Here is a 20374-nt window from a genome sequence, read left to right as displayed (position 1 = left end):
AAGACTTCCCCAGGTGTGTTTGTGCTGCCAGACACAACTTGTTCTTTACATCTGGGCCACCGAAGCGTGGTTATCATAACCAGTATTTTATGCGTAAGAGGGCCGAACAGTTACTTCATAATGTGGGTCGGTATTTGTTTGCCTTCTATTGAGCTGAAGGACCCCGAGTTTAGTTATATAACTATTTGAATCGCCACTATTGCCTGCCATGTTTTAGACAAATTTGAATCCAAGTTGTCAATATTCAGGGTCAAATACATAGATTGTATGTATGTATGTAAAGAGGGAGTCGTGACGCAGCAATTAGTACGCAGTGTTGTGATTCCGGTGGCTTGAGTTTGATTTCTGTCCTTGGCTAATTTCAAGAGTGAGTTTAATCAGAAGCAGTCCTGCCCATCATCCCTCCACAGCCCACACTGGTCAGCGTTACTTCACTGGACACCTGTGAAAAGAGCTTTATAGCTCATTAGATTTATACCGAATAAAAATTCTGATTTTGTATTGTTATTACTATTTTTGATGTTAATTTCTGAGATTTTTATTTGAGAGCCTTTCAGTGAGCAGTACATCACCTTGTTTTCGTGAATGATGCAAGAAGACGACCTGACAGAACTACTACTGAATTTCCTTCAGTACAAGGCCACTGGCACCAACGATGTTATTGCACCTTTCTTGTACGTTTCAAAGTCTGCGTTAATCGCGTGGCAATCAACCCAACACGTTTTCGCGGATCTGGATATAAACCGCATTAAGTGATGAGGCACTGCATGTTGAAATTGCTCGGGATTGTTTATTGTACTTGAATCAATGCTGCAAAAAATATGCAATTCCCACAAGGCCGTGTTGCCGCTGGGTTGCAGAAAAATGCTTTTTTTTTATTAAAAAGTCATTGTTTTATCTAGGGGCCCAGATATACGAAGGAGGCGTATTGTCTGCTTATCTATTTTCTCGCGTACATTCTGCACAACGACGCAAATGATAATTTCGTGCTGCAAATTAATTGGCAAAATATCTAACAATCACTGTGAAAAATGAAGAAAATTGCGTGCGGTCATTGGCAACCGATCCACCGCCGGCCACGCTTGGGAATTCCGTCTCACCAGTGGTGGCCAAAAAAGCCCACATCCTCGGCCATCTCAGCCACGCTTGGCTCAGCGTCCCCTTACACCGCTGAAGCTCTCTCCGTGCGCGGTGGAGAGCATCAAAAGTTTACCTGGCAGCGTCCCCCTACTTGCTATGCTGCACGCACGCTCCTCACAGGGAGTGAGGCTGCTCAGGAGACAAACGCCCCGGCAGCATTAGGATGCGGTGAGCGTCAGGAGCGCAGGTGCAACTGTCCCACTCCGGGGTGCGGAGTTCACCGCGCTTCAAGCGCCCGTGGCGGATGGGGTTGCGTTGCGGCTCTAATCGCACTCTAAGAATAGCCGCGAGCCGTCGTCCTGATAGCGGCAGCAGCGGCAGCTCCATGCGTCCCCGTCCGGAGAAGTCTCACCCCCTCCCCCCACCCCGAGGCTGTGAAAGAACCCCCCGAGGCAACTCGCTACGAGAAGGAGCATTCCGCCTGTGATGTTTAACGGTCCAACGCCATCAGCGATTGCAAAGGAGCAGCAGCTTCGTGAACGTAATGACATCGATGATCGTCCATAATAACACGCTGACCTCCTTCTACATTTCTATGTTGGGTGTGTTTTTTGTTTCCTTATTATAAATTTGAGTAATACATTTACAGTTTGTGTTGTAAATCCAACGCTGTCCGCCACCGGAGGTTGTTAACCATACTTCACCACGCCGGTAGGTGCATTGGTGAAATGGCCGAGCCCGAGATGTGTTCAGATAGAGCACGCAGCTGTTGTTAGCCATGGCTGGGAATCGATCGTAGGTTTCCAGGTTCATAACGCAGCGTGCTAGCCACTACACCACCGCTCCTGCCCAATCTCTCTTACAATGTCAGGAATCTCAGCGTGCCTTGGATGTCCAAATGACAATCGCCATTGTTGTGCATAATCTGCAGACAGCTTTGTGATGGCTGCAAGTCCAAAGCAGCTGAGATCGAAGCATATTTCTATTTTCGAGAACAGCAACAAGTCTATTGTTTTCCAGTTTCATGATTATTAGCACTCATCAGTGCGTTTATTCCTTACAAATATAGCAGTACTGCTGTTGTATTAATGTCTGATCCCGGTCAGAGCATTGGTACAATGAGAACTACTGTCGTGGTAAGTCAACAGTGGTCGTTCTGTGGATGCGCTGGCCTCGCCATCAGAATGTGGAATTGTGTACCAATGGGCCTCAAGGAGTGCCGACAGAGATAAGAGCTGCGCGGGGTCACCACTCGGCGTACGCGCGCTGAATTCACAAGGTCACTCGCCTCGTCCTGGTCAGCCCGCCAGAGTACAGCACTTCCCAGTTGGCATCTTGCTTCAAAATTCCTTGCTTTGAATGTACGCGAATTTACGCATGCATGTATGTATGTATTTACAGACAAGGCAGTGGACCAGAGATATCAGTCATTCCACTGCTCTCCTTCTACACACATTGCTTTTCATTGTTTCAGTTCTCTGGGTAACATTACTTCGCAAGATCACGATAGATGCCCGCGGCGTGGCCTTCGCAAGCAGCCGCCATCATCCAGCAGTGGATTGAGCATGGCTGCTGCTGCTTATGATGATGGCAGCGATTTAAATAAACCTATTCAAAGTTGCAGCTCTGTATCACAACTACATCCCCGATGAGTCTGAAGAGGCGTACGCGATACGGTGGCCTGACCACAGAACGATGAGCCAACCTATTGCACCGACTCACCTGCTTGGCTGCGGCTGTTTTGTTGCAGTGCTTGTTACACACACACATGCCATGACACGCGTGTTAGCAAACAGCTAGGAAAGCACCAAGCCCCATTAACAGTGGGCTACACTTCAATGAGCAAAGCAACCCGATGTCTGTGTCACACAAAGCACTGCGCACTACACGGGCGCACACCTACGGACGGATTCGGTCATGGTTTTGTACCGTGTCGTGTTTACAGATCGAGTTTTGTGTGTGTTTTTTTTTTCTTCCTGTGCCGAGCCAATTCTCAATGTCAACGTGACACATTCGAATTGCAGCGGAAGAGCGAGGTGTAAAGAGAACGTTGGAGCAGGCTGAAAGGTAATGTTTTTAGCGACTGATTGCTGTTCGTTTCAGGTTCCGTTGTAAAATGTTTTCTAAAGGAATGCCGAGTCCTACCCAGACGTATAGTGGGGGGAGGGGGGAGAAATATATTCGCGAATGGCGTTCGTGTGCTTTGACATTAAAATGTGCGCTGGCTTCTACTGCGAGCGGTGCAATGACACGATCCAGACCTTGCAAATGAAGGGCCTGTCTTGCTGAAAAGGGCATTCATATCCCGCTCCCTCTTCATCCAAGGCTGGTTTCAAGAGGTTAAGGTACCCACATTTTACCCCACCACCACCAGCGAGTCATCAATACCCTTGCTGTCTAATGAAAGCGGCGATGTCACTTACTCGCGCATTCATGCTCATAAGTCTAGCCTTCTCGCGGTAACAATTTACGCGTGATTGACATGCTGCCGATATTTACCCGAGCCGCGGTGTAATGGTCAGCAGCATGGACTTGCAGTCCAGGGGTCACCGGTTCGCTCTCTCGCGCGGCAGTTGAAGTAATGATGGAAGATTCCTAAATCTCTGAGCCTCTGTCCACTCAGGAGTATAGATGGGGTACGCCACACTTGCCTGGGTCAGCAGGGAAGAGTAGGCATAACACCCTCGAGATGAGCTCTCGAGAGTGCCCTCCATTGAGAGTCCCATCGGCCAGCAGCTGCTCAAGCGATCAATTGCAGGGCTGCGCCTTTACCATCATTACATATTTACTAAAACCGATTAAACCACGTTTGCGGTATATTCTAATATTCTAAGCCAAGCTTTCTTGTTGTGACACGTCAGCATACTCGACATGCAAAACTCACGCAGCAAACGGACAGAATGCGTGTCACGCTCCCCGCTTAAAGCACGCCGTTGACGTAAACATAGTGATTGCTGTCCTTTATCTATCCACTGCTGCTTTGGGTCCTCCAGCTTGCCATGTGGGTCATGGAGAGTTGGGGAGGGGGGGTTGCCATATTTCACCACCCTGGTCAGTGAGAGATGGTGAAGTGGAGGGGCCCAAATCGCCGCCCGGCTATCAGAAAATTTGTTTCATAATCAGAATATTTATTGAAATTGCAGGAGAATTCCGATGAGCTCTAAAGCTCTTTTTCACAGATGTTAGTAGGTGCGGGTAAGATCGTTACAACAACGAACAGCATACAAACATCGTAGCAAATAGCTAATGTCGCGCGAACAGCGGTGTGAGCCGTGGCCTAAAATGGAACTCGGATTCGCCAAGTTTGCTGACCACCCCCAGCCACTCCCTCCCCTCCGCCACCCGCCCCCCCACCCCCCCATACATTTCCCCATAAAAATATAATATTGTTGAGCATTTCTGTGTCAAAGTTAAGAATTGGCCACGAGCATGTGACGAGAGGCACACAAAGCAGCCCCTCACGTTTCACAATCGGCTCTTTTGACCGAGAAACACTTCAACAGGCAAGCGTTGGTGATTCATCCTGAGATAAGATGACAACAGAGAAGCAGCAGCAGCAGCAGTAGCTATTTCACCACGAGAATTGTCGAACGGCGATGTCACTCCACCTCGTGTTACATTGAAGGTGGGGGGGGGGAGCGGGAGTAGGAAAAGGGTGCACTTACAAAACAACATAAATTGCCGCCCGTTTGACAAGAGGAAGTGAACCGCGGGAGTGCAGTGGAAAGGTTGCGATATCCTGCACACCGCCACCGATTTGGCCAAACGCCGCGTGTCGGGCAGCGCAGGAACGAGTGCCGGTGGAGGTAAGGTTGGAACACCGGCGCGGCTTTGTTGACTCGACGGAGGGAGCCGCGCGCGCGCGAGAGAGAGACAGAGAGAGAGAGGAGGGATTTTGCGGGTTGCCGGTTTTGACGGAGCGTTGGAGGGAAGATGTGGGCGTTTTGGAAAATGACGAAAGTGCGTGTCGCACACAGGAAGGTGATCTCACGCTGCCCACCGTGAAGTGAACTTCGATCAGACCCGGCCTTATAAAGTTGGCCACGCAGCAGCCCAAAGTGCTTAAAGACTCCCTCCCAAACGGTACGGGCAGGTGATCTCGATAAGGTGAGTTGATTCTCTGTGTGTGTGTGTGTGTTTGGGTGGGTTTGTTTTTTTTGGTACAGAGATTCAGAACAACAAGGCAGCAATGTGGTGTGCAGGCATGTTCCAATTGGGAGAGAAGCGTTATTCATTGTCTCGCACACGTGAATATCTTGTTTCCACTTGTACACGTTGTTCAATGTTGAGACTAATATACTCTCGTAAATCATAATTATATTCTGGGTATTCTGTAAAAAAAATACATATTTTATTAACCAAGCACCACAAAAACAGGCGTGTGGTTACAGTTGGCTTTTTATAATTAGTTTTGTTCATGCAATGGACAACCCCTTTTTGTAACAGTTCACCCAAAAAGCGCGTAGATCATTTACTTTATTTTACAAACAATTTTGGTCCGACGTAAATCAGTGTGGGATTAGTAGGTTTGTACCTCGCCATCTTTATCATAACGTGCTAATCATTCTCATAGTGCTCATTTGATAATTTAGAAAACATTTTTTAGATATAAATTCACGCAATTTTTTTCTCCATTCACCCTTTTACCGAAGCATAGAACAATTTCCAACCCGAAAAAAAACACCGCTGCCCTAACCCCCAAATCACAGGCCGCACGCATCCGTAATTACGACGATGGCTGGCATATGCCTGGGATGGCTGGTCTTTTACAAATCACGAGAGGGGTGTTTGTGATCGGAGAGGCACGAGGGAGGGTGAAGATCCGCACATATTGTTCGAGGTGGGAGTATAATTTATACTTTACATAGCACGATTATAGCGTGCAATAGATATACTCAATTGAACGTTCAATATGCATTTTCTCGATCCGGTCACGGTTTCATATCTAGTATTAAAACACAGATTTCGTTCAATGTGTAAACAATTAAAATTGTACGCAAATATAGCTAACGGCTCATCATTATTCCAGCTAAACGGTTAACCATTCACACGTTGCTCTCAACTAAATAAACAGGCAATGCTCGACGGGATTTCTAAGCGGTTCCACTTACACAGATCAATCATTCATCCCTTTAGCCTGCGCCTAAGAAATGTTATTCAAATTAACGAAAAAAAAAGAAACGTCAAAACGTGAGAGCCCAAGCGGCTTGGACCCTGTGTTTTAGACACACGGCTGTAGCAAAAAAAAGTGCAAGGAGGGCACCTGGACACTTTGAATAACATTGGAATGTGTGAGCGACCTTCGATTTGTGGTTTTTGTTTGTCGCGTGTTCACGCGCGCGTCCGTACTCCAAACTCGCGTGGTTTGCTCGCAGTGCTCGGTCTCGCGTAAAGGTCAAGACAAGGGGTTAAAGGGCAGCGATCGTGAGCAGCAAGCATGTCCAAGAAGAGGGCTGACCCCAAGGTGATCGGCCTGTCCGTCACCGTGGGACTTCTGGCCATCGCCCTGATCGTGTTCATCGTCCTCTTTGCCACCAAGGGTTCGTTGCTTTCATGACCTTTCGCACTCACACTCGCGCGGGCATCCCCCCCCCCCCCACCATCGCGCCCCCGCCGCCGCCCTGCTCACCCCTGCGTCGCGCATCGAACGGGCTGATTGCTGCCCCGGGGGACACGGTCCGGTAAACGTCCCCCCCCCCCCACCCGGGGATTGTGTGGAAGCAATGGAGAGAGCGTCCGCCGGGTGCCCCCCGTGGACGCACACGCACGGCAGTGGAACACCGTAGTAGGAAGGGCACAACAGGAAAATGAAGGAGTGCTCGATTTTGTTTCTGCGATGTTTTTTCGCCCAGCGCCAACACGTTTGTTTTATTTGCCACACCAATGACCCCGTTAGGCCAGCTGCGCCCGGATGTTTTACGAAGGGAGATCCCCGTGGTGCCGTGATCACAGCAACACACAAAAGACACAAACACTCGAACGAGGGTTTCGCTCGCCCTACGCGGAGTTCGGTTTGTGCGATTTGGCGCATATGCGGGCACACCTATTTCTACTCAAATTTCGCAATGCGCGGTTAGAATTCACTCATATGCTGCAACGCGGACAGACGTGAGATATTGTTTCTTCTACTCTGCAGGCAGCTTTCTCCACGCGCGGTTTCGCTTTTGGACCATTTTTTTGGAATGCATCTACTACTCCCACCGCATAGAGCGAGGGAAACGTGTACAGGGCCCTTAAGGAGCGTTTCATCATGAACAAACGGGTTTGTTTCATGGTCGTAAATGAAAGGAGCGCGAATAAGTAAATGAAAACTGTGCAAATATAGCATGAGAGCAAGAGGCACCAGAGAACGTGAGGTGCAGGTGCAAGTAAGCTCGGTATTTGAGTGTAACAGCGAAGTAAACGCACGTTCATTGAAAAGGACAGTTAAAACAGACTCCCAGGCAACATTGTGTATCCATTATTGATTTGAAGCTTCCGTGACTGCAGCAATCCATACACTTTGGTTATTTCGGTAAAGTCACGTAGGTGGCTTTACAGAAAGAATCAGAGTATTATGCATCCAATATTAGTTCCTTCAAATTAGGTCTGCACGCCTGCAAGATTAACAGTCTTACCGAATACTTCATCATCATCGATGTATCGTTTGCATCAATATTGCGTGTTTTTTTTGTGCGTTTGCTGCAGAGACGTCAACTGCAGAGCCGTCAACTCCCCCGGCTCTGAGCGTCTGCACGAGCCCAGACTGCACCGTCTCAGGTGAGTTTGCGACGGCCTTCTTGTGCCCCAGGCCCTACGCCTGCGTTGATAATAATATAATAATAGTTACATTTATAACGCGCGCAAATTTGCAGACGTAGTGGCCGCAACTCAGAGGCGCGGAGCCAAGCTCAGAGTCGCTCGAAAGCATGATTGTAGAGGTGAGTTTTTAAGTCTCTCTTGAAGGAGGCGATTGAGGTGATGCTGCGAATGTGCAGAGGGATAGCGTTCCAGAACTGTTGGGGCTGCCACCGAGAAGCGGCGCATAGACGTGACCATCCTTGATCTTGGTATCAAGAGGAGGTCGTGAGTCGCGCTGCGCAGGCATCAGCGTTAACTTATCACTCTTTCTCACCCTCGCCTTGTGGCAAGAGCGTGCTACCCGCCCGCACCCCACTTGTCCCCGATCAGAATTTCCGTTCGCCCAAAGTGATGAGACAAACAGATCCCAATGCGCATTCCTTGAAATACAGTAGAGGCAAGCCGCTCGCCACAATGGAAGGACCCGTTTACTGGCCTCCAACCACCAGTGCGCATTGTTACACATGGACGTATTGCTGTGGATTTTGAATTGTGCTCCAAAGTACAATTCGGTCCCATTTCATATCGCGTTTGAATTCTCGATTGTTTGATTCAGGGGGGACGAGTGGAGGGGGGGTGCAGTTTGTTTTGCATCCAGCAGCTCTGGAGTATTAAATTCAGAATCAGAATCTTTATCGAGACTGGCGGAATCCGATGAACTATGACGCTCTTTTTCACAGATGTCCAGTAGTGGGGCACACGGTCAGAAAGTTCCAACGAGTGGCGCGCCCCGCAGACAATCCTCCCACGTGATTGCATTTATCAGCCGGATGCATTGATGACGAAGCAAACGTTCAATAAATGAGAAGTTACAGAGAGATAAAAAAGAAATGTGTTTGCGTGGCGTTAACGCGATCCTGTCAGGTGCAAAAATGACATGAGGATTATTTGAATGATTTCTAAATAGTTTTTTTGGTGCTAGATCATGGTAGGTGTAATGGAAAATCGAGCAATACACTTAAAATGTCAATTCGAACTCTTCCAGACATGCACAGGACGAGGTTCGTGAGAGTTACAGAGTGCTCCCTGGTTGACAGACGGACGGAACTAATGCGTGGACACTTTCATCCTTTGTTCGGAAGAGTGAACAAGTGGAGCCGTGTTTTAGTCAGATGTTGATCAGAAGTGCCCGGAATGAAAAGCGATGTTGAGTGAGCTGTTGTTAAACTATCGTCAGTGCCTGCACCTTGCCTCGTATTTATATGAAACCAGCTAAGGGCCACACTGAGCTATGAGCAGTTTTTTTAGTGGGCACACATGATGGCCCATTAAAGTGACTTCTTCATCATCATCATCAGTTATGGGACTTTATTGTTGCAGCCACATAATCTCGTCAGATTCAGATTATAATAATTTCACAGCCCTTTGTCAATCCACTGTTGGATGAAGGAAAACCATCCACCCAAATCCCATGCCGGCCATAAGAATTAGTTGACCAAACTTCACAATGCTGTGGGATGCCATGTCGCACACCCGCATTGCGATACGCTCAGTCGAGGGACGATGTCGCACACCCACATTGTGGCACGCTCGATCGAGGGACGATGTCGCACACCCACATTGTGGCACGCTCAATCGAGGGACGATGTCGCACACCCACATTGTGGTACGCTCCGTCGAGGGACGATGTCACTGAGTGCGGTTGTTCTTATGTAACTCGTGACAAGTACAATTCTGTGTGTGTCACTATTCGTCGTTCTGAAGCAAGTGGCAATTACCCTCCCAGCGTGATTGCTGTTAGTTTTGTCTGTCCACATGACTACGCATGTAGCCGTCCACGTTTTTGATGACACAATCCATTCACTGCTCACTTGACAGCCACAAACGAGAGTTAATATTAGCTCTCATTGGGTTCTTAAAATTCAACGCGATTTCCTTCGCAAACGAGCATTCACGCCGCGCTCATCGCCTCTTTGCAGCCCTGAGCCAGGGGTGTCGATTCCACATTCCTATGACGGGGGATGAGTCTATACACAGGACAACCACTGTTGACTTCCCCACTGTGGTACTCATTTTATCGACGCCCAGAGGGATGATGGTCTGAATCAACCCCCATCCAGTATTTTAACTCAGAACTGTACGATTGATTGCGAGCCGCTCACTCGACTGCTGGCAATTGGGCTCCCAGTTGCTTATCCATCAAATGATGGAGTGATTGATGTTGCAAGCTTTAGCGATATATATTGATCAAGAGTCTCCTCTTGTGTGTGTGTGTTATATATATATGGGGAGCGGTAGTGTAGTGGTTATCGTGCTGCGCTACGAACCTGGCGACCTGAGTTCGAATCCCACTCACGGCCACAACCAGTGACGATTATCTGAACCGGTCCTGGGCCTCCCTAAGTTGATGCGGTGTGTAGTAAACATCGCCACTGGGGAGACAAAGGTGGCCGTGCATGGTGTTGGCCATCCACCACCTTGTGTGCCATTCTGGTCTTGCCCTAACAGCATGTTAAGGCTACACGGGGGATATTTGTCTTTGTTATGTTTCGACATCTTTAAGTTGATGGTGAGCCCGCTTGCCACTGCCGTGACGGAGCGTGGTGGGGCTTGGCTGTTGGGATTCCACCAATGGCTGCCAACACTTTGGGCCACTCTAAGAAGTGGCTCCGCCTGCTGCTTATTAAACGCCTAACGAGCACGCGACAGTATTCACACGAGTCAGCCATTCCGGGCCGCGGTGGTATTTGTGAAAATGTAGCCAATATTTATTTTTGTTATTCCAAATGACGGGGAAAAAATTTAAGTAGCATTCACAATGCTCTCCTGGGATGCATCGCACGCCAGTTGTGGCTCATTGCTGAGCAGCGGATGGCTTTGGGATGATGATGATGATTTTAATGATGATGATGATAATGACGATTATTTTCACACCGATAACGATTCTGATGGTGGTGATGATTCTCGTTTTCTTAGCGGCACGAATTCTGGAGAACATGGACCCGAGCGCGGACCCCTGCACGGATTTCTACAAGTACGCTTGCGGAGGATGGCTCAAAAAGAACATCATCCCAGAAACCAGCTCTCGTTACGGTGTCTTTGACATCCTGAGAGATGAATTGGAAGTTGTCCTGAAAGGTAAAAAAACGATCGCCAAGCGGTGTTCAAACTGTGCGTGTTACACGGCCGCTGCTCCTAACCCGCTTGCTCAAAGATTGTCCGCAGTAGTGGGTGGCGTGAGCTCTGGAGAAGGCACAGTTTCACTACCACAGCTCACTGTGGCAAATTAGACTAAGTCCTAGTCACTTGAGTTTTCACCGGGGCATGCAACATCAACTCGAGATGCTCAACGCGCAGCCCAAACCATAACGACCTCGCTCGAAGCGACCGTTGATTAATTTATTGTGTCCAAATACACTAACAAAAATATGTTTTTATTATTTTACCAGGTAAGGCCAACTGAGCTACATAGATCTTTTTTAGAAGCGACCGGGCCACAAATGATAAGCTCAACGAAGTGGCTTATCATCACGTGGAAATGTATAGCAGCCAAATACTCGAAACGCATGTTTCTAAATATGGAGGGAAAAACCGAAGGACCGGGAGAAAAATCCACAAGACCACAGGGAGAGAGAGACACGCAACCTCCAACTATACAGCAGGCGTCAGTGTCGGGACCGAACCCACAACCTCCTGTATACCAGGCGACGTAGTTAACATCTCTGTCTCCTGTTGCCTGGGTGAAAGGTGGTGAGGCTATGATCCTTACCCAATCCTTGCCAGCTGACTCAAAAGCTCAATAAATTAAACTAAATGTACGGATTAGAATGTATATCCCGTTCATGTAAAACGTAGGTGGTGATTCTCAGTTGACGAAAATCCCTACAATGTGGCATCCACACCACTGCTTCAAGCATTGCGTTTTAGTACTCTGCTTGGAGAGTTTAATCAAGGAAGAGAACACGTCTTCTCAAGATAAAACATTTTTACCAGTCTTTCAATAGCATTTTTATTTCGGCAAATATTTATTCATCTAAACGTTACAGTTGTATGATGATTATTATTATAAGATGCACTTTCCTCGCTCGCCCCTCTGTATATTTCATGCAAAAGTCGGGGTTGGTCGGTGTGTGTGTGTGATCAGATTTGTATTTGTGGGGAGCGGTGGCGCAGCGGTTAGCGTGCTGCACTTACGAACCCGACCACCCAAATTCAATTACCCGCTCCATGGCCAACATCAGTGACTAATATCTGGACCCCTTCTCAGGCCTCCCCTGGGCTGACTCGGCCATACATGAATACCCGGTGTGGTGTGTAAACATCGCCAATGGGGAGACAAAGGTGATCAGGCGTGGTGCTGGCCACCCACCCCCTCGTGTGTTGTCCCGGCCTTCATAGATGATCGCTAACAGCACTTGCCCCGACAGTCTGTTAAACGCTATATGGGCGATCTTTGTCTTTGAATTGTTTTACCAGACTTGTGTGACCTTATTGGCATTGAGTATATGCTTGGCATGCGTCCTCGCATTGTAAAGTCCGGATAATAAGGCAACACATTCTGTTTAATTATTCTGGCTGACCGTTAAAATATCACAGTTCACGTGACTTGGTGGATGTCTGCTCTGACAGCTGTTCTGGAGAAGTCTGATGATACAGCACGTGATGCTTTCAAGAAATCAAGGACACTCTACGCCTCTTGCATCGATCAAGGTGAAAGCTCGATGTGATTCCCTCTTCCATACAATGGGAATACTTTGTAGCCTTGTGATACATCAAGAGGCACGTGTTAATATCAAGGCTCCGTAGATAATATAAGAATGGTGGTGGACGGTCGGCTGGGGTGGTCAGCTGTCTCTTGAGTTTGAACTTAAACTTGGACTCCATAAGTCTTCAGGCGATTGGTCAAGGGAAGGAGTTACAGACAGTGAGGACAGCAGAGGAGAAGGAGTGACCTCCCACTTGGTATTATTTTACGACGAGGAGAATGAGCGACGAGCTAACCTTGGTCTGAGAGGCATGAATGAGACGCAATAATGGCAGAGTTTGCATCGATAAATGCCGCAGCGTTCCTTGCGGTGAACAAAATAAATGAAGATGCCCTTGTCTGTGTGTGGCAGAAAAAATCGAAGCCCTCAATTCCCAGCCACTGCTCGAACTTCTTGGAAATGTGAATGAATGGCCGATCGCAACCGTGGACTGGAATACGACCCAAGGTAATGTGGACGTCACTTCCTCTCGGGCGCGTGCCACACGAGGCATACCTTCACAGCGGAGTGGCACATGGCTGTTAGCGCGCTGCACTATTAATGAACCCCACGTTCTGAGTTCGATTCTCGGCAACAGCTCACGCCAGTTACTGAGCGATATATGAACCGGTTGAGGGCTCTCAATTCACCACAAACCCCACACCAGCAAGGGGTGGTGAAGTATGGTCAACGGATGTTGCCTAGAGGGAGACGTCATCCAGCAGTGGATTGACACAGGGGTGCAAATTATTGAAAATATAAGTTGTGTGCTGTACTAGTAACGAATTGGCATGTTATGTTTACGTGAAAAACCTTAATTGTCTGTGTCGGGTGGTGGCGGGTTTAACGACACATTTATATATTTACACAATCTAACCCAAAAAAAGTCGTTTTGCTTGTTTAATAGTGTATGCTCTTACAATTACTCTTCAACAATGTACCTCTTGCAAATCAATCGAATGGATTACGGTCAAAAGGCACTTAACAAACACGTGGTTGCCCCCTCCCTCCCCCCCGACTAGAACTGAGTAAACGGATTTGACCTTCGCTAAACGCCTGGGTAGCTTGTCGTTAAGATACCGTATCTCATTCGCGGCGGAGCCCAGATACGACGTGCGCGTTGGAATTTAGACTCGGAAAAAAAAATCTGCTGAGCTCTGGACGATGCCGCGTGTGATCGAGTGGACGCTGAACCATTTCGAAACGCAGGACGCTTACAGTGTTGTGCAGCAATTAAATACAATAAACGTCTAATGTCATGTACGTGTCCCTTTTTGGAAGTTCACACGCGTAGTGTTTGCTGACGAACGTGTTGAGTGTACATTCGTCAGGCATGCTCGAACACCACTGCCAACGCAGGAGCACCAGCATCCCCAGCACAAGATATTTTTTTCTACAGTCGGGATTGTTTGGGATTTTTATTTTTCTCACACCCCACAGGACCCACGTGGATCTTGGAGAAAAACCTTGCAAATCTGGCCAAGAAGTACAGGGTGCGACCGATCGTCAACACCTACGTCGGGATCGATGACAAAAACTCAACCTCCTACATCATCCACGTGAGTGACGCACGCATGCGTGTGTGTGTGTGTGGGAGGAGTTGGGGTGCTGCAGTGGTGGCCGCATTTGCGCTAATAACCCAGCAAACCGATTTCAATTCCCGTTCACAACCAACGCCAGTGACTCAGCCTCGAATGAGTACCTGGTGCAGTGTGTAATTATCTCCACTATGGAGACAAAGGCGGCCGGGCGTGGTGCTGGCCACCCGACCCCCAAGTGTGCCTTTCCAGCCTTCATTGGTGCTCGCTAACAGCACTTGCCCCAACAGTCTGCTAAGGCTACACGGGGGATCTTTGCCTTTGGCGCGAGAGCATAGTGCTCGACGCGTTACCATTCAAGCCATTCCACAGCTGATGTACAGGCAGATATATGAACAAGTCAGATATGTGAACGTCTGCAGAACATTCCAATTACAGCTACTGCACTGGGTGCACGTGCAGGCAGTTAATTGGTCAGGGTGGATAAGTCACTGTCGGATATGCGACCTTGTAATGTATTTTCTTTTGAGCCCGAAGCATTATATGATGAATGTGGTGTGTGTCGTGTGTGTGTGTGCGTGGTGTGACACGAACTTTCTCTTCGCATTGCTCATTCCAGATCGACCAGCCAGGCTTTGGTCTGCCCTCCAGAGACTATTACTTCTCACCGACAGCAAGCTACGTCAAGGTACAACTTACAGCAAAAAGAACAAAGCCAACAAAGCCCTCTCGACCTCGCCCGGCGCGTCTTTTGGAGTCGCTTCGCACGCTGTTTGCCGCGACGTCCGACGTTTCGCTCAACGTGCCTGGAGCTTCGTTCTGGGGGAACCGTGGATTCATGTCTCCGTGAATCCGCGTCAGAGAAACCATACGGCAGCCCCCTTCCCCCGCACCTCCGATTAGCACGGTTGGCAACGTACAATGCAATACAACTTCTGAAGGCCTCGCTAAACTCTGTGATCGCTACGAGTCCATTACGCTGCCCTCCGTGCCATCTATTTCCAGGGAACTCATCGCGGGGTCAGTGTGCTCGGCTCGCAATTGAAAGTTGGTCCCAAGATTAAATTCGATTGGTGGTCCACTTAGTCCATCAATTCGCATTTGCTTGGCGTGGTGCTGCAAAGCGGGACACGAGTTAACTTTGAGAGAAACAAAAGTCACGTGCAGACAGTTCTCTAAGCAACTGTAGGTGTCTGTCGGAGGGAGGCAACTGGGGAAACACGTCAGAGTTTCTACGCCGAGTGCTGCGATTGGTCAGGACCGTTTACGAGTGTTCGGCATGTGGGAAGGGAGCAGAGTAACCAGAGAAAAGTCCATGCTCATAGCAGCGAGATAACTCGAAGCTCCACACAGATGGATCCAAGCCCATTGCTGTACTGCCAATCCACTTGCCACCTAGCAACGCAGGCCTGCCACACCTTTGTGTTTCTAAGCAGTCTCCCATCCAAGTAGTAACCAGGCCAGGCTTATGCCCCTTTAGCTTGCACAATCGGCGCAGGCTGTATTGGTAATAGGCATTTGGTCATCCAGACCCTGACGCCTGCTGCTGTATATTTGGAGTTTGCATGTTCTCCCCGTGGTCACGTGGATCTTTTTCCAGATCATCCGGTTTCCCCCTCCACATTTAAAAACATGCGTTTAGAGTATTCAACTGCTATCATTTCCACGCGATAAGCCACTTCGTTGAGCTATCATTTGTGATAGCTAGATCGCTTCTGAAAAAAGAGCTATTTAGCTCAGTGGGGTTTACCTGGTAAGATAAAAAATTGTTTATTTTTATAGCTTATTGTAATCACGCTGACCTGACCTCGACTGTTAGACAATACCGAATTGCGGACCGGTGCTGCATACACCGTGTGCCTCACAGCGATGGCTTCTGCTAGGCGGGGTTCCCTAGCCTAGACCACTCCAGGTCAATGGAATTGTTGATATGAGATAATGTGATAAGGCGCGTTGAGATGCTGGGGAATTTTCTTGGCCTGCGAATGCGAATCGTCGCGTGACATCAACGACGTCGATGACATTTCGACAAGGATTTTGCACCTAACTCTGATTTCATCATCATCATCATCGTGATTGTGCACATTTATGATTATAAATATGATTATGAATAATAATGATCGCGTTTTGATGTTTAGGCTCGGGAGGCATACAAAGATTTCATCGTGTCGATCGCCAACATCGTGCGGAGAGACAAGGCGATTCCTGACGATGATGTGTTCGTGCGGGAACAAATGGAGGGGCTCTTCAACTTCGAGAAAAAACTGGCCGAAGTAAGTTTGCGTCAACTTGCAAATCAGGCGGTCCCGATTGTTTTTACCGCCTTGTTCCTTTACGTAAGTGGTTCTTAACCTGGGTTGCACGCACCACCCTGGGGGTGCCAGATGCCCTCTCAGAGGGCCAAAGGGGTGCAGGGCTGCAAGGAAGGTTAAGAAGCACGGCTCTGCGTCAACAGGATGCGTCTCATCTGTGAGCGCAAAACGGGTCTGTGGCAACGGTGTGTTGAACAAAATACACGTTACCCCGACTACACTAGACCTCGACTACGCGTTACCCTGACAACACGTTACTGTGATTACGCGTTACCCCGACCGCGACGGTTAAGGGACGAGTTTGCGATGCCGTGCGCTTAAATATTTTTTTGTCATTTTGAGTTTGCCCCGTAAACTTGAGCTCTCGTTAAAGGAGGCAAATTTTATTTCGTTTTGTTGACTTTGTCTTGAGAATGTAAACACTGCGGTTCTTGCTGGTGGGGAAGAAAGTGAGAATCAAAGGCCACCACCGGTGAGACGAAACGTGCCCTGATTGTTGACGCACTTGTGTGCACGCTGGTAGTGGATTATTTCAATGGCTTTCTCATTTTCTCTGCGTGTTCAACATCAACGCAATCTCCTTCTGGTCGTGTAGAAAATGGCAACTTTTTTCCGAGCGTGGATCAAGTCTGTGCAGCCAGCCAAGAACATCATCGGATGCGGGATTTACCATTATAAGTGCGATGATATCCGTGTATGCCAATTGGCTCGTTGAACGTGTCCTCCGTTAAATTGTGCAAACCAATGAAGGAACCCCAGCATAAATTGGTTGTCAGATAAGAGGACCGGAGACTACATTTTTAAAATAGATATAATTTGTAATTTTCTTTTAAAAATTTATTTTCCCGAGTATTATTCCAATTGGGCTGTTGGTGCCAACGTCGTGACACGGATGAGCAACTCCGTGCTTGAGAATCGCCCGTGGAAGGAGCTGTCGCAGAACTACTTCTGATATCCCTTCACATTCGCCTCTCTCTATCAACACATTAGGGTTGCACTTTCTCGAATGGTCTGTTACAGGAAAACAATTTTGCGGAATAACGGCTAAACCGATTTTTTTACTTTTTGTCACGATTAACAATTAAGGTAACAAACCAACATTTTAGCGAATGTTTTTTTGTTGTTGTGCGTGCAGTTATTGATGACGGGGTTTGGTAGATATCAACTAAAATCCTTCATAGCCCGGTTTTTATTCATGGGCGTCTGAAACTTCACGACAAAACTCAGCTCTGATCCCCGGACCATCTGTTCACCTTGTTTACAGATCATTTCACGTCCACAGACACACACTGGTACTGAGCGCACACAAATACCATATATGTAAAATCTGACACTTAAAAAAAATTTACATTTGGCAACCATGGTCTTAACGATCGTGTGACTCCTGAATGACCGATAACTCCATCGCGTAGCCCTGTGTGTCAATGTATCGGAGTGAATTTCTCATAATAGCAATCATAATAATGATGTGTGCCTGTTTTGTTTCACTAGGCATCTACCCCAGATGAGAACAGGACCGATATCACATTGCTCTACCACAAGATGAGTATATCAGAGCTCAGCACCAACTACAGCATTGGCGTAAGTAGTACGGAGCCCCACGATGTAAACTGGCTTTGCACTCCACGCGTGGTCATCATATACCCGCTGCTGTGGTGCAACCTCCAGTGGTACGCACTGGACTTGCAGCACCAAAGGTTGCCACTTCAATTCCATCTCCTCCCACTGCTGCCTGCAGTTGAAACAACTGACAGCGCCTCACCCACCTTGCCACCCACCCACCGTGCCCCCCCCTACTCACCTCCGTCCACCCGGCAGTATATATTTTTTTTAACCACAGTCAGTTGATCGGCAGGCCATGTCTGGTGGGGTAAAGTGTGGGCACTCCCACATCTTCAAAGGTGTCTGTGGCCAGCGTGGGTCGAGGGGTTAAAAGAAGATAATCTCAGGAGGGTCCTTTCTCATCACGGATGTAGCGTCTCACGGCCACAAGAAGGTGAATTGCTTAGACCACCGCTGACGATTCAGATTGAACGTCTTTAGAATTAGACTTCAAGCAATTCAGAAGTTTCGGCAGAGACAACCCTGAGAGCAAAACCAGTCAATCAACTGTAATGTAATTAGGCGGGTTAGAAATGCGTCCCTTTTTTGTGATCCGATTTTCGTGTTATTGGCATCGACTTGGCTGTGGTTGCAACGCATTTTAACTTTCTCACTCTTGTCGAACATCATTGCAATTTACGTCAGTCACTCGTTCAGACAGTCAGTCATTGTCGTCTATGGGTAAGTGAAATACTACATGATTAACTGGGAAATAATTATGCATTGATTTAAATATGCTCATAGTTAAAATATATATGCGCGAGCTGTATAGATATCCAGCAAAAGGGACATTGTCGTTCAAGCACTCAACTCACGGTCAGAAGATTATGAGATCAGTTTGGTCAAAAGTCGACTTGGCCAATCATTACTTTACGCATATTATAATATGTACCACTTACACTGCAGCTTAAGCGCTGACAAAGGAGATTAACGCCACCTAAGTTCTTGTTTCAGTACAGATACACTTCAGTTTGACTTTGTGCCATTGTATAGCCTTGCTAATTTTAGAACGCAAAGCCAAAACCGCAAACATTTGAAGTTACTCCAGTTCCCAAAAAGTCACGAGATACACGAGATATCGTGGGATTCCGAAATCTCAAACATAATTTCTCTACATCTGAATAGCTGTAAACAACAATTAATTCCTACCGCCTGAAACTGACATTTCTGACTTTAAATTTGTATTTTTTCTTATATGTATACATACCGGGAAAATCCCTTGCGATGGAAACATTTCATTTGCAAGGGTTGGCCCAGGGTGTCAAATGACACACGCATAGCAAACGCGTAACTGGAACGTGTATGCACGAACGTCTGATGGTCTGCCAACGTATTACGACGTACGTTTACGTGGCAAAGAAGTGTACACACGGAGAGTCGAGAAGAGGGGATGCGGCAGCCAGCGTGGCGCTTGCCCATCGCAGCGCAGTCGCCCGCACACACAGATAAACGCAGCGCGCCACCAGTTCGTACAGAAGGTCCTCTCGCAGGCGTGTGTGTGTTGCACTTCTTTCACACCGCGGTACGTAGCCAACCGTGCTCAACGGAGGTAATGGGGGAAGTACAACAGACTAAACACAGAAGGCAGTTGTAAAGAAACGAGTTTGTCAATCTAGATGATTTAAGAGTGTATAGCTTCAATGGCTTCCTAATATCGGAAGGAAAAGCGTTCCAGACGCCCGCAGAAGCGCATCTGCAAGTGTGGTTAAATTAAGCATTTAAATAAATCGAGACTCGTGGCATATTTTAGGTTTTATGAGAGACTTGCTAAAATTCCCCAATCCTTCATTACCCTGATTGCTTTTGCATGGAGCCTAAATTCCCCAAAGTTGCCTGGTGGTTCATGTGCAACAACTTTACGTTGCATACTTATTTTCTACTTTGATTGAAGGTTGACTATATGTATTATAATGTCGCAACTTACTCTTTGATACTTTCAGAATTTTTCCTGGCTCGCCTACATGAAAGAAATGTTTATTGGTATCAAAGATATTGGTAATGCCGAAAACATCGTGGTCTATGCACCCGAATACCTGATCAAACTGAAAACCATCCTGGAAGACGAATCACCGAGGTAATTACATCTCATATTTACGCAATATAACTTGATCGTGTTATCGTTTGCCTGCGTGATGTGCACACGACAATCTTGCAACCTTACTTGATTTCTGTTAACGATACAACACACTCTTGATTTGAAGCTTTCGTCACTGCAGGAATCCATACTCTTTGCTTCTTTCCGTAAAGTCACGTAGGTAGGAAAATAAAATAAAAAATAATGTATCACGACGTTTCGATCGCAACACAAGCGGTCGTC

The 20374-nt window shown here is 47.6% G+C and overlaps 1 protein-coding gene across 1 annotated transcript in view; it reads left to right on the top strand.

Annotated features, from left to right (window-relative positions):
* The first annotated feature begins 4782 nt into the window (after nt 1-4782).
* The window catches only part of LOC144730693 (neprilysin-like), a 32382-nt gene continuing 16790 nt past the window's right edge, over nt 4783-20374 (top strand). The window contains exons 1-12 of the mRNA XM_078611382.1: nt 4783-4886; nt 5058-5187; nt 6456-6620; nt 7768-7839; nt 10837-10998; nt 12490-12570; nt 12978-13073; nt 14046-14164; nt 14763-14831; nt 16282-16416; nt 17947-18036; nt 19998-20131. Of these exons, the coding sequence (XP_078467508.1) occupies nt 6518-6620; nt 7768-7839; nt 10837-10998; nt 12490-12570; nt 12978-13073; nt 14046-14164; nt 14763-14831; nt 16282-16416; nt 17947-18036; nt 19998-20131 (1061 nt within the window). The 5' untranslated portion in view covers nt 4783-4886; nt 5058-5187; nt 6456-6517. The remainder of the gene's footprint in view (nt 4887-5057; nt 5188-6455; nt 6621-7767; nt 7840-10836; nt 10999-12489; nt 12571-12977; nt 13074-14045; nt 14165-14762; nt 14832-16281; nt 16417-17946; nt 18037-19997; nt 20132-20374) is intronic.

Source organism: Lampetra planeri, chromosome 36, assembly GCF_965212315.1.
Source record: "Lampetra planeri chromosome 36, kcLamPlan1.2.h2, whole genome shotgun sequence".
Lineage (NCBI taxonomy): Eukaryota > Metazoa > Chordata > Hyperoartia > Petromyzontiformes > Petromyzontidae > Lampetra > Lampetra planeri.
Note: the sequence above shows the minus strand (reverse complement) of the source record. Positions and strands in the feature narration are given on the sequence as shown.